The sequence below is a fragment of the Tauraco erythrolophus genome, chromosome 6 (assembly GCF_009769465.1).
Source record: "Tauraco erythrolophus isolate bTauEry1 chromosome 6, bTauEry1.pri, whole genome shotgun sequence".
NCBI lineage: Eukaryota > Metazoa > Chordata > Aves > Musophagiformes > Musophagidae > Tauraco > Tauraco erythrolophus.
The window spans coordinates 26,238,944-26,251,926 of record NC_141470.1 but is presented as its reverse complement, the minus strand read 5'-3'; the positions used below and the strand labels follow the sequence as shown (position 1 = coordinate 26,251,926).

Here is a 12,983-nt window from a genome sequence, read left to right as displayed (position 1 = left end):
GAATGTCATAGTTAAGAGATGTTGCACTGAAATCTTAGTTTCTCAATTTTACAGGGAAACCAAAGCACTGGAAATGTCATATACATATTGTATGCAATTAATTTAGACTCCTGAAACAAAGCAATCCAGCTACCTTATATATTATAATGTCTTTACCAATTTTGAAAAATATCTCTTGCTTCTGCTACAGAAGTATACAAATCAAATACCATAAAATAATTAAAGCTGTTTTCCTAATTTGCACAAAACAAAGCTGAAACACACCTGGGGAACAAAAATTAACTCTCAGCAAATTAATTTCCTAAAAACAATGTCTTATGACCATGAAATATATTCCATCATGCCATGTGCAGAGTAACGCTTTGAATCCATGCCTAATTGAGTGGAGACCTGGCATGTTATTCTGGCTCTACCGATCATGTATTCGGATAGCTGCTGAACTCTGTAGCAGACTGGAAGGGTTACAGTAATTCATGTGCATTTAAAATAGTTTTGCTAAACTGAATTGAGAAGTGAAAAATAAAATGAGAATGTTTTTCCTTACATTACTTACTTTGATAATATATGAGATTTACTTTTATGTTCCGCTTATTTTAAATATGCAGCAAAACTTTTGTGGTTAGATATTGTCCTTACATTGTAGGACTGACAGCTAGAAGTTACAGATTGTGACTGCTTTGATGAACGCATGGAACTGCTGATATCTGGTGAGGCATCGATGGCTTTTGGGATTTGATAGGTAGCTTAGGCTTCTGGTACTGGAGAGGAGAGGCAACTCTTCTCCTCATTCTTGACTTTGGAACAAGCACTGACCTGAACTTCTGTTTGGAATACATGGTGGTGTACATCATCACTAAGTTGAGATGCCCTCCACAATCTAAGCCTGGCGATGAACAGCTAAGAAAAGCCAGCCCACGTAAATGTTCCTCCTTGATCTGCTACTGAAGGTGCAGGCCCAGATTCAAGAAAGCCCTTAAGCACCCTCTGACGTTTCAGTGACTACAAAAGCAAGCCGAAGTCAGTGAAGCACACTGACAGTTAAACACAAGTTTACATACATTCTTGAAGAGGCCGCAGTAAATAACAACTGATACTGATGGATTTCTGCTTTCTCTTAGTCACATGATAAAAATCTAGGAGAGATATATTAAATATCTGATAATATCTGGAGCACAATTTTCTTTTGAAATCCATCTTGATAGTATCTCTCATTAATTGCTAGTTGATACAGTCTGTTTCCTGTGTTAAACCACATTCTGCTTTGGACAGTAAGCTTTACAAACAGACATCACATTTTTAATAATTTACAGAAATCTGAGTATCCTGAAAACTTGTGACCCAATTTTGCTTTACGTTAAGCAATACTATAAATAAAAGGAATTACCTGCAGGCCTGACTATCACATGAAATTAACATAACAGGCAGTGCGTGCATTCAAACTAAAAACTAAACATGGCAGCTCTTGATCTATACTTTTTGGCAGTACGGTATGATGCATGTATGCTCTATTAAAAACACTGCTAAAGTAACCCTTCACACTGCATTGTCCCTCTGGAGAAGTATTGAATGTTGTCAATCTTCATGAAGACCAAAAGAATTCATCACCACGCAGGACTAAGCGCATAATGAATCAAGAAAAAAATGCCAGAAACTTCAAAGTCCTATGTGTTTTTAAAGCACTGAGACAAGAATTGTTCAGTCAGCTTGTGTAAGGTGACCATAAACTATGTGCAGTACATTGGCTACAAATTACAGGTGAAATATTGGTTTAAAATTCAACAGATGATTTCAGTGGTGCCAGGATTTAATCCTTATTACAGATATATTACATGGGCAGAGTTTTACTGAATCACAAAATTTTTATATTTCCAAAATATAAACTGCATCAACAATAAACTGTCAAACCTAACACACAAGACTATTCTTTTTGTATAAAGCAGTAAGAGAAATCAGCGGTCTGGTTTACAAAAAATGCTTTGTTTAAAGGCATAGGGATTCATCGTGTAGAACTGTACTGTAATTCAAAACTAGAATTGAATTTTAATGAGCCAATTTCAGAAAAATAATTCATTTTCATTAGCTAAGGAACCGAACTATTAAAAATGGTAGTTTTTATCAACAAAAACCTATTCCATGTTAATCAAATAGAGTCAAAAATCCAAGTAAATAAACCAACAATTTCACAAAGTACTGATTATAGTTAATATAATTATATGGTGCCTAGAAAAAAGGGTGAAAAAAACATAGTCTTATTTGGAATTTCCAGTCTCACTTCTAAAAGTATATAAACTACAAGTTTTAACTCCACAGATAAAGCCATCATCGGAAATAATAGTCAAAATGACATATTTTGCTGGAATAAATGCCAATATGACACTAATTATTTACATTACTTATTACTAACAGTATATAATTAACTTCAAAAGAAAGTTTGGAATCTTGTTATTGAAATCATATGTAAAATTGGTTTTAGTGAAAATTAAGGCACAGTTACTTTCTTTCTAACATTCATACACAGTTTTGCCTAGTGAAGTTATCATGCCTGCTAGCCAGTGCTCTGCTTTATAATGGAATCAAAGTTTTCCTTCTCTCTTGTCACCAAAGGTGAACTGAAACCCTATTGAGAGTGCTAGAATTTTGTTAAATGCAACTCTTCTGGGACTTGAGAAACAGGATGGAAGAAAGACATATCTAGGAGGCCCATATAGCTGACTATTTGTGGATTTATGTATCAGCAGAACTACAAGAACACACTCAAAACTTGGAAGACACTGCCTTATTCTCATTACTTTTAAAACTTCACATTTTGATAAGGATACATACAGACTTTCAAAATTATTAACTCACAAAACTACCTCTTCCTTCATAAATGACCCTAGCACAGCTTATGTGTTACTCAATAACACAAGCTTTTAACTTTTTAAACACTGTTTCAGTGATTCTGGGTAAATAAACCCAAAAATGTACACTCCTATTGTCTATGGTTTCCCACTTTAACATTGACTAGAATCACACTTTGAGCTTTCAAGAAGGCAATTCTGAGATTGCTACCTGGTTACTATCCGACAGCAGTAATTAACACAAAGGCCGTATTAGACAGACTTCACCTGTTCTCTGAATTATGCCAGACGTAATACTTTCTTCATCCTCTGCAGCTATTACGTTCATACAAGCGCCAACGCAGAAGACAAAGGACCTGCACCCAATCCAGAAGAATCCTTACCAATTGTTTTGACTTTGTGGTCTTTCTGCCTGACTAGGGGTCTTCACAATGACCATTTCTTTAGGGAATCTATCATGTCAGGAATAGGATGCAAGATGATGTAAGGCCTGCCGCTCCAGGCAGCAGGAGATTCAATTAGATTTTACTTCCTGAAGAGCTTCATATTTGTCTTTACCTGGCCCTGAATTCTCATAGGTTTGTGTGTCCTTGAAACATAGTTGTATAAGGGACAGAATTTAACTGATGCAATTTAAATGGAATGACACAAGCACATAATGTTCATTGACCTTCGAATTTCCTTTTGCTTTACCCTGCATGTTCACAAGTTAACAAACGCAGCACTTTTCCTCTATGCAGCTCCATTTTCCTTCTGATCTCACAGCAAACCGAAACAAGAAACAAGCTTTTACTCAAAAAAGAGCTGTTGATCCACCCCCCTCTTCTTTCTCAATAAATATATTTCTGTCTAGGGTTGAGATCAGTCATTTCCTCCTTCTCGTAACAAATGATATTTAGGAAATCAGGAACCTCAATTTTATGTGCATAAATTACACATTTTTCACTGTATTTTTACTGTACCCCAAAAGCGTAAAAACATTTAACTTTTTTTTGCAAGATACTGATAAACACAAGAATGCCATCCCTTGCGTCTAAGCACATCTGAGTTTCTTTAACAGAAATGCCATGCATGTTTCTGAATACTGTCATGAGGCCCATGGCAATAAAGTTCAACATACTCAGGCTGTAATCTTCTCCCAAGGAAATGGTTGGGATGCCAAGATGCCTTTTGACTTTTATTTCACAGCAGGGCTTCATTCACAGTGACTCTGTCCAAACCTTAAACTACACCAGCTGTGATACAAGGTCCTGCACAGTAATTTGTAAAAAGTATTTGACAAACAACATTCAAATGATAGAATACATTGCAATTCATGACAAAACAGTGATCAATATCCATTAACTACTCAGTTGGAAAGGGGTGATTAATTCATAATGTATCTATAGACGGCAGTGTACTCCTGAAGCGCTGGTAGACCAAAGCACTTATGCAGTGATTGCAAAACATAAATACAGGATACTTTGTAAACCACTTCACAGACAGCCTCATTAATTGAGTTAAGGAACAAGAGAAAAATGCTTAAAATATTAGAAGAACTATTAAAACAGATGCAATATTCCAGAACATTCCATATATAATATTCCATACATATAGTATATACCTATATAATAGATACATATTGGAATATCTGTTCCAATATAGATATTCAGTTATCTATTAGCGAATCAGTTCACAAGTGCACAGCACACATCCTGACACATTCTAGCACTCGTCCAGTGCATAGCAGCATCTCTCCTCCTAAATTGTAAGTAAAGTCATGAACTTTTAAACATGTAAGAATACATTCATCTTGCCTAAAGTAATTTTACTGTTCTCTAAGTTTCATGCAATTTTCTAATTTCATATAATTATAATAAAAATGTATCACACTTAGTGCATATTCTATACAATTTTTACAACTTAACAGGAATTGACACCTTCTTAAAAAAATATCAGATTACTCTGGGTATGTAAAGACATTCACTGAAAAATCAGTTTTTTGCTTTAGAAAAATATTGTTTGGATAGAAGACTTATCTTCTGAAATGCAGAGAGAAGATGCTCAGCTCAATTACCAAAAGATTCTGAGTCTAGTTCACTACGGAGAAACTGAACAAACAATAGCTGACGAAACTAACTTGGAAGAAGGGTTCACTGAAAATTTTATATTGAATAGTATGTGATGGCAAAATAATTTTTAACTTATCCTAAAAACCCTCACTGACATCATCTTAGAAAATGGAACTTCTAAATCTGAAAGTTTTCCCTTTTGGAGACTTAGTCTCTCGTATGTACCTTGTCAATTGTAACTGATTTTTTTGCAGAAACAGAAATAAAACCTTGGGCAAAATCTCAAGGAAAGCAAGGAACAGGTTCAGAGGATCTACAGGTCCTCACAAGAAGGCATTTCCAGACGTGAAGAACAAGAAAGTGATTGACAACAGAAAGCACAGGCTGATCAAGGGAAAATGGATCAATCTCTACGATGAAATAACAACCTTTGCAGCTCAGGAAAGAAGAGCACGTCTCATCTACCTTGGCTTTAACAGGGCTTTTGACAGAGGCTCCTTTGGTATCCTGGTAGGGAAGCTGGGGAGATACGGTCTAGATGAAAGAGTGGAAAACTGCACAGTCAGATTCAAAAGACAGTGGTCAAAGGTTCAAAGTTTAACAGGAAGGTGGTTATGAGTCATGTTTTCAGGGGTTGATACTGTGGCAAATGCCACCTAATGTTTTCATTAACAGGCTGGAATACGGCATGAAATGCATCCTCATCAAATGTCTGGATGACACCAAATTTAGGGAAGTGGTAAATATGCTGGAGGGCAGGACTGCTACTAACTGGCATCACAGCCTGTCAGAAACACTGACAAGAACCTCCTGAACTTCAACAAAGACAAATGCTAAATTCTGCACAAGGGACAAGGTAACGACATGCAAAAACATAAGCTACGTATGAACAGCACCTGGAACCATGTGTCGTGTTATGTATGTCAAACCAAGACTGTGCCCTAAAACTCAGAAGAACGTGCACAGTTACCTTATTTTGTTGCTGTCTGCAGATACCAGCAAACTCTGTGCAGTATAGACAGCTCCAAGGAATCGGTAAAACAGATAATACTGCAGTTGAATTGAACAGGCACTCAACATGAGAGGAAACTGAAATATTATGAAGTACTTTGATGTGAGAGAAAAAGCATTATAAGAATAGCAACAGGCAGAAGAAGTGAATGGATTTACAGTAGTGATATTAAGTTTCTCAAAGAAATATGTGAGCTAAAGAGTAAATAATTGGAAACAATGCGTAAGACTGATGGGAGATAGGAGGGAGAAGAATATCTTGTACCAAGTCATAGAATCATAGAATGGTTAGGGCTGGAAGGGACCTTCAAAGGTCATCTAGTCCAACCCCCCTGCAAGGAACAGGGATATCTCCAACTAGATCAGGTTGCTCAGGGCCTCATCCAACCGGGCCTTGAACGTCTCCAGGGATGGAGCATCCACCACCTCTCTGGGCAACCTGTTCCAGTATTCTACAACTCTCATGGTAAAAAATTTTTTCCTAATATCCAACCTGAATCTACCTCCCTCTATTTTAAAACCATTACCCCTTGTCCTATCACAACTGGCCCTCCTGAACAGCCTCTCCCCATCTTTCTTGTAGGCCCCCTTGAGGCACTGGAAGACCGCTATAAGGTCACCCCGGAGCCTCCTCTTCTCCAGGCTGAACAGCCCCAACTCTTTCAGCCTGTCCTCATAGGAAAGGTGCTCCAGCCCTCTTATCATCTTCGTGGCCCTCCTCTGGACCCTCTCCAACTGGTCCATGTCCTTCTTATGTTGGGGGCTCCAGAACTGGACGCAATACTCCAAGTGAGGTCTCACGAGGGCAGAGTAGAGGGGGAGAATCACCTCCCTCGACCTGCTGGCCACGCTCCTCTTGATGCAGCCCAGGACGCGGTTGGCCTTCTGGGCCACAAGAGCACATTGCCGGCTCATATTGAGCTTCTCGTCCACCAGTACTCCCAAGTCCTTCTCCTCAGGGCTGCTCACGATCCATTCTCCACCCAGTCTGTAATTGTGCCTGGGATTGCCATGACCCAGATGTAGGACCTTGCACTTGGCCTGGTTAAACTTCATGAGGTTGGTACGGGCCCACCTCTCCAGCCTGTCGAGGTCCCTCTGGATGGCATCCCTCCCTTCCAGCGTGTCGACGGCACCACACAGCTTGGTGTCATCGGCGAACTTGCTGAGGGTGCACTCCATGCCACTGTCCACGTCACCGACAAAGATGTTGAAGAGGGCCGGGCCCAACACGGACCCCTGAGGGACGCCACTCGTGACCGGTCTCCACATGGACATCGAGCCGTTAAGTCAGAAACATTAGTCTCACCAAGAGATATACTCATAGCAGGGGCAAAAGAAGAAAACAACTAGAGAGTTTAAGAATCTTATCCAAGAGATGGAAATTATCAGGAGAGCACAGAAGCAAAAGAAGCCCAGAAGAACTAAGCAAGTATATAAAGGGAAAACACTATGCTCAACCAGCAGAGAAAAAATTACTGGAGACAAAGCCGATGCCAACCCTTTTTTTTTTTTTTAAATAAAATAAATAAATATATATAAAAATATATATATATATATCGTTAGATAGATATATACACTGAATGCATCCACAGAGTTCTGCAGGTGCCCCCGGGGCACTGAAGTACGTTTGTGGGGATGTAACACTGCCTCTAGCAGATGCATTTTTACAAACTGCCTAAAGTGGAGTCTCTTTTCAATATGTATTTGACATCATCTTGCCAACAGCTTCAGTTTTTCTACGTCAACCTTGATAGTACCGAGAAGCTTTGCTACAGTTTTGGCAGAGGCACCAGTTAGTCTGTGTACAGCTGCACCAAAGGACAAGAAGAACGACAATGACCAGCTGCTTCTGGAAGAAGTTTTCTTGGATCAGCTTTGTTGGTGCAGCTCCATTTCTGGATTCATGAAACAAGTGTCAGCTGCTGGAAGAGGATTTTTCTGGGATGACCTGCAATGGCTGCAGAATTTCAAGGATGACAAAGGGGGGTTTTGTGGTTTTTTGAGGTAATTCTACTTATTATAAGGTTGTGAACCTTGAATGCAGCCAGCAAGGGCTTTTCCATGCTTAGGCACAAATGACGCATTGTATTAGTTGTGATGGTGAATTTGACAGAACCTAAAATCCCTGTTGCCAATCCTGCTGCCAGACGTCTCAGTTCCTTGATAGACTGGAATGTAAATTTTCTGTTATGTTTCAAAAAGTTGTTGCAGTTTTATCAACTTTAATACAAGATGTTGTAAAAGTTGCTTGATCCAAAAATCAACCTTGTAAGAACATCAGAATAGGCTCATTCCACATCGTGAAAAAATCATGCTACTAAAGTCATTATCAGAAAGATCCCGTTTTTCGGTAGAAAAATCTCCTAGCAAATTTACAGCTTTATAGCCCTGGCTGATAAAGTCTTTTAAAGGATAAATGGTTCACAGAAAGGAATACCTAAAGCAAATTCGGGAAAGCAAAGGACATACATTGTGCATGATTAGGTAGCATGTTGTACAGCTGTGTCCATCTTGAGTAACACATCAAATCTGTGCGATCAAGGAAGAATGTTGTTGCAAGCCTGGAAAGCCCAAGAGATTCAGAGATTTCAAGAGCTGCTTGATTTAGTAAAGTGCTACCTCTAAGATAACATTCATCAATGAAAGATATACATTTTAATACAAATATTTAATCTATGGAAAAGAAAGCTTAGAAAAAGATAGTATTTTTATGAAACTTAATGCAAAGTATTTTAAGTGTTCAGATTGTACTTCCCAGTGCATGGGCAGCAGCTTATTTTCATATGGATAGAGATTTTATCTGAAATCTTACACTTTCTGTGGTTCAATAAGACAAATATGACAGGTGCATCCGAGACGTGAGAACTGTTTCTTATGAAACTGTTATTAAAAATTCATTCCTTCAATGTTAATAGTTTATTTTTCTAAGAATACAAGCAAAAACAAGTGTGAAGACAGACAATGGAAGAAACAGTAAAACTATTTTGAACTGGCAATTGTAAAACTATCCCCTGAATCTTTCAGTCTTAAAACTTGTTGTATCAATACGTTTCTCTGGGATTTTCAAATGGCTCCAAGAAATCTGAAGGCTAGAATTCCATTCCTCCAACTTTGGTTATAGAAGTGAAAAAGCAGGCTCCAAAAACATACTGGTTTGTCATACAGTTGAAGAAGCATGCTTGGATGCGCTTGAAACAAATTTCCGTTCTCTGTAAAAACAGTTCTGCAGGGCAAACACTACTAGAGGAAAGAAGAAACCCTTGAGCTTGCTGTGTGGACCAACGAAGCAGAAGTGTAGCAGGGACCTTTGCTGTAGCACTGCCTTTCAGCAGAACTGTTTGATACAAATTTTAAGAAAACTTGGTATGATCCTTTTCTGTTCCATAGCCTTCTAAATCATTGCTAGTAGCAACATTCAGCTAACTAGTGACAGAGAAAGCTGCCTTTGCCAGCTTTTGGGTTGTCAATTAACCCAAATCCTAGGCTATCTGATCTTCCTTCCTGAGGGTTCTACTCCAAACACTTTCTACTTTGTTCTTTTCTTGAAAGTTTAGGGAAAAAATGCAGAAAGGGCAGCTCTGCTATGGAAGCACAGTAAATGACAATGAAAAGATTCATAAAAGGCAACTTAAGGTACAGTGAAACATTAGTGAAGTATTAAGTCCCAACTACACTCGCACTGTTTGAAGTTCCTTCCACACAAGTCATATTTGGAGCTTTCAGAAGGATGAGCCAGATTGCAATGGCTGAAAAAAAAAAAAAAAAAAAGAGTGGGTAGTGAAAATAAAAAATGAGAAAATTAAGCATTAGCAATGGCTTTGGCTTCCTAAAAACATCAAGACTCCAATTCCCAAGAATGTAGTAGCAAATTTCCAGATGAGTGTAGGACAAATTTCTGAAGATCAATAGCTAATTTCTGGACAGCATGGCACTATTCAGTGTATACTGAATGAAACAATACACATAAATGTGATCACTCAAAAGAGAAATATTTCTAATCTGTGTCTCCTCCTAAGAAGAAATATGAGCACATATCCTGATACATTTCATTATCTTCTCCGTCTTTTTATCTTACCTGCAGTTCTAAGTAGCAAAGAAATCCCTAGGCTTTCAGGAAGACCTTCACTATCAGAGCTGACATGAATCCCAGAGTCACCATTGCCTTCTCTTTCAGTACCATGCTTGGGTCCCATAGCCACATTTTGTCCAAGCTCCTTGTGCTGCTGAAATTTTTGATCTTGTTTTTCGCTATTTTGTAAGGAGATTTAAGAGTGTGGCTTTTGATTCGGTACTGAGACACATCGGTTAGGTGATCTTAGTCAAAAATATAATAATAATTTCAAATACTCTTATTTACTATCCTTCTCTTTCTTCTTTGAACCTTCTCCTCTCTACAGAAAATAAAATAATAGATAACAAAGATGTGGGCTTTCTATATTAACACACCGCAAGAGAGATGGATGCAAAAGCACAGCACAAGGCGATTGTGCAGCACACTGATGCTCACTTATGGAGTGAAACAGGTGAACGTGATGACGCAGCGGTGTATAGGAAGGGTAGTAACACGCAGTCCAAGCCATCCATGCAAGCACACAGTAGGCAAACAGGTAAGTCAGCCTGAAAGGATGCCAAACATAGAGCATGGCACTTGCAGCAGCAGCACTCTATGCACCTGAATAAGGGCACATGAACTGAACAGCAAACATGCTGTCTTTTCGGTGAGGTGTGGGAAATAAGCTATCTTGCCAGGTAATGCATTTCAAGGATTCAGTCATGTGAAAGGAAATAATTTTGATGCACCACAACTGAGTAGAGGCCTAACAGCCTCTCCACTCTGAGCAGACAAAGCTCCTCTGTCTCAACGGACAAAGATTAATACGTCATTACATATTGTAAGTAAATTATCTCACCATTTTGCATTCATAGTTCAATTGACCTTATCTATTATATTTTATTTACGTTAATGAATAATAAATTAAATTCAGAAATACTTACATTAGCCTGACTCTTCTCCAAAACAACCTCTCTCTCTTCCTCACCCCCTTGGCTAGCACTGAAGTTTAGATCAGATTATAGTATTTTCATTTAACTCTGTAGCTGGGAATAATTACATCGTATTAATCTGCTAATACTGTATTTTAATAACAATAAAGGGAAAATCAAGTATTTTACAATAGCTGATTCTAAACATTTAAGTTTATTTTTGAAATAAGTAAAAAGCTGACTGATAAGCACCAGAATTTTATATTATAAGGTAAAATGAATTGTGAGATTCACTGTATTAAATAAAGGTATAGATTCAATAGTTAGATACAGTTGCTGTCTCAAGAAACGTGTTAAACTTGATTTACAATTTACAAGAAAACAAAGATAAAAAGGTTGTAGTTTTTTGTGATAATTTACCAAGTAGTTGGTATGCAACTACAAAAATATTTTCCTAAGTTTTCAAAAGAATTCACAATTGTCTTCCAAGTGTATGATTTTCTTCTGACCTTAAATATGACAGCTAAGCATCAGCCAAAATTCACCATTGCTGTAACAATAACATGGAGGTGCTGCACATCTGATTTTGATGAAAATCTGTAGAAAATACCTTGTCATTAAATGTTGGACTCAAATCCTTTATCTTCATCCTGAATGAGTTAAGTACAGAGATATACTATCTGTTGCATTTTTATTTTGTAAGCTTTTAATAAAGGCATCACTGCAGCCAATACACAACAAAATAAGGATTGCCTTATCTTATAACAGTAATGAACTTAGCAAGATCAACACACAAATGGAAGCTTTTGTATACCTAAAATAATATGATTATTTCATCTGGGCACACGCAGAGTTTAAAAAAAAAATAAAGATATAGCAATCAGAAAAGCACATTACTTGCCAACTTTTACTAACATACCAGTAATCACTGAAGGGAGATCAAGGAAATCTATACAGTAATACTGGCAATCATTAGATGATCATAGCAGAGTCTACAGTTCTGCAACAATTTCTGGAATACGTAGAACTCCTATAACCCAATAGTGTCTCAAATCAAGGCATGAAGAAATCTTAAATTAAGGAAACATCTCGCAGCTGAATTGCAGAAACTTTCAGAACGTCAGGTTACCAGATAGATCTTTTACTGACATACTGATTTCCTAAACATAGTCAACAGATTCAATTATTTTGTAATAATGATTAGTAAAGTTGGTTGTCTCTCATGAGGGGAAAAAAAAAAAAAGCGGGAGAAATTACTGTGGAGTGATGATAAAATAAATGCAAGAGATTAATATTAGCTAAAAAACTACTGCTAAAGGATGACTACCAAACACAGTGAAAGAATACAGAAAAGAATAAAAAGGAGACCAAGAAAGCACAGGGAACACTGCTTTAGTTGCTTCCAGGGGCATCTGTTCTGAACTGAAAGCTGCATGCTGACTAGGAAAAGAAATGCATCAACGTTATTTTTTTTAATAATATGGATTTTAAATGCTGCTAACCACTATGGTTCTTGCATACATTGGTAACCAAAACTCATTTTTGAATAAGCACTTCAGCTTATTCATGATAAGTCATGATCAAATGTTGTATTTAGTCTTTTCAGTAAGTTTTTGAAGGTCTCTTCAGGAAAACTTTTATTGGAGAATTTTTAAAGTATTTAGGTTATGACTTAAAATTACTTCACTGAAAATTAATTTGCTTATGATTTCTTTCTTATTTAACTGTTGCCTGAGTAGCCAAAGATGTTTCATCACTAACATGGAAATTACAGGCTCCACCAGAATTTCAACTACCCCCAAGGTCCTCTAAGGTCAGCTTCTTTTTACTGAGCAGAGAACTAAGCTACACACTTGTTCATTTTATTTTTTTAATTATGTTTCAAATTTTGAAAATTACATAGGAATAGATGCAGGAGATATTATTTTTTTCTGAAGATGGAAAATATGGAACATAGTCCCTTTACTAAGACGTAACAGGGAATATATGACATTTCCAGTAATACTCATCTCTGTCTTAGCAAGCATCTTTATTCATTTCTCTTCACGCTCCCGACACTGTATATTAACAGTAACTGAAACAAAAAAAATTTCAA

The 12,983-nt window shown here is 37.4% G+C and overlaps 1 protein-coding gene across 1 annotated transcript in view; it reads right to left on the bottom strand.

The window, feature by feature from the left end:
• The window catches only part of SBF2 (SET binding factor 2), a 282,057-nt gene that overhangs the window by 78,339 nt on the left and 190,735 nt on the right, over positions 1-12,983 (bottom strand). Inside the window, exon 17 of the mRNA XM_086612941.1 lies at positions 5,357-5,425. Within this exon, the coding sequence (XP_086469067.1) occupies positions 5,357-5,425 (69 nt within the window). The remainder of the gene's footprint in view (positions 1-5,356; positions 5,426-12,983) is intronic.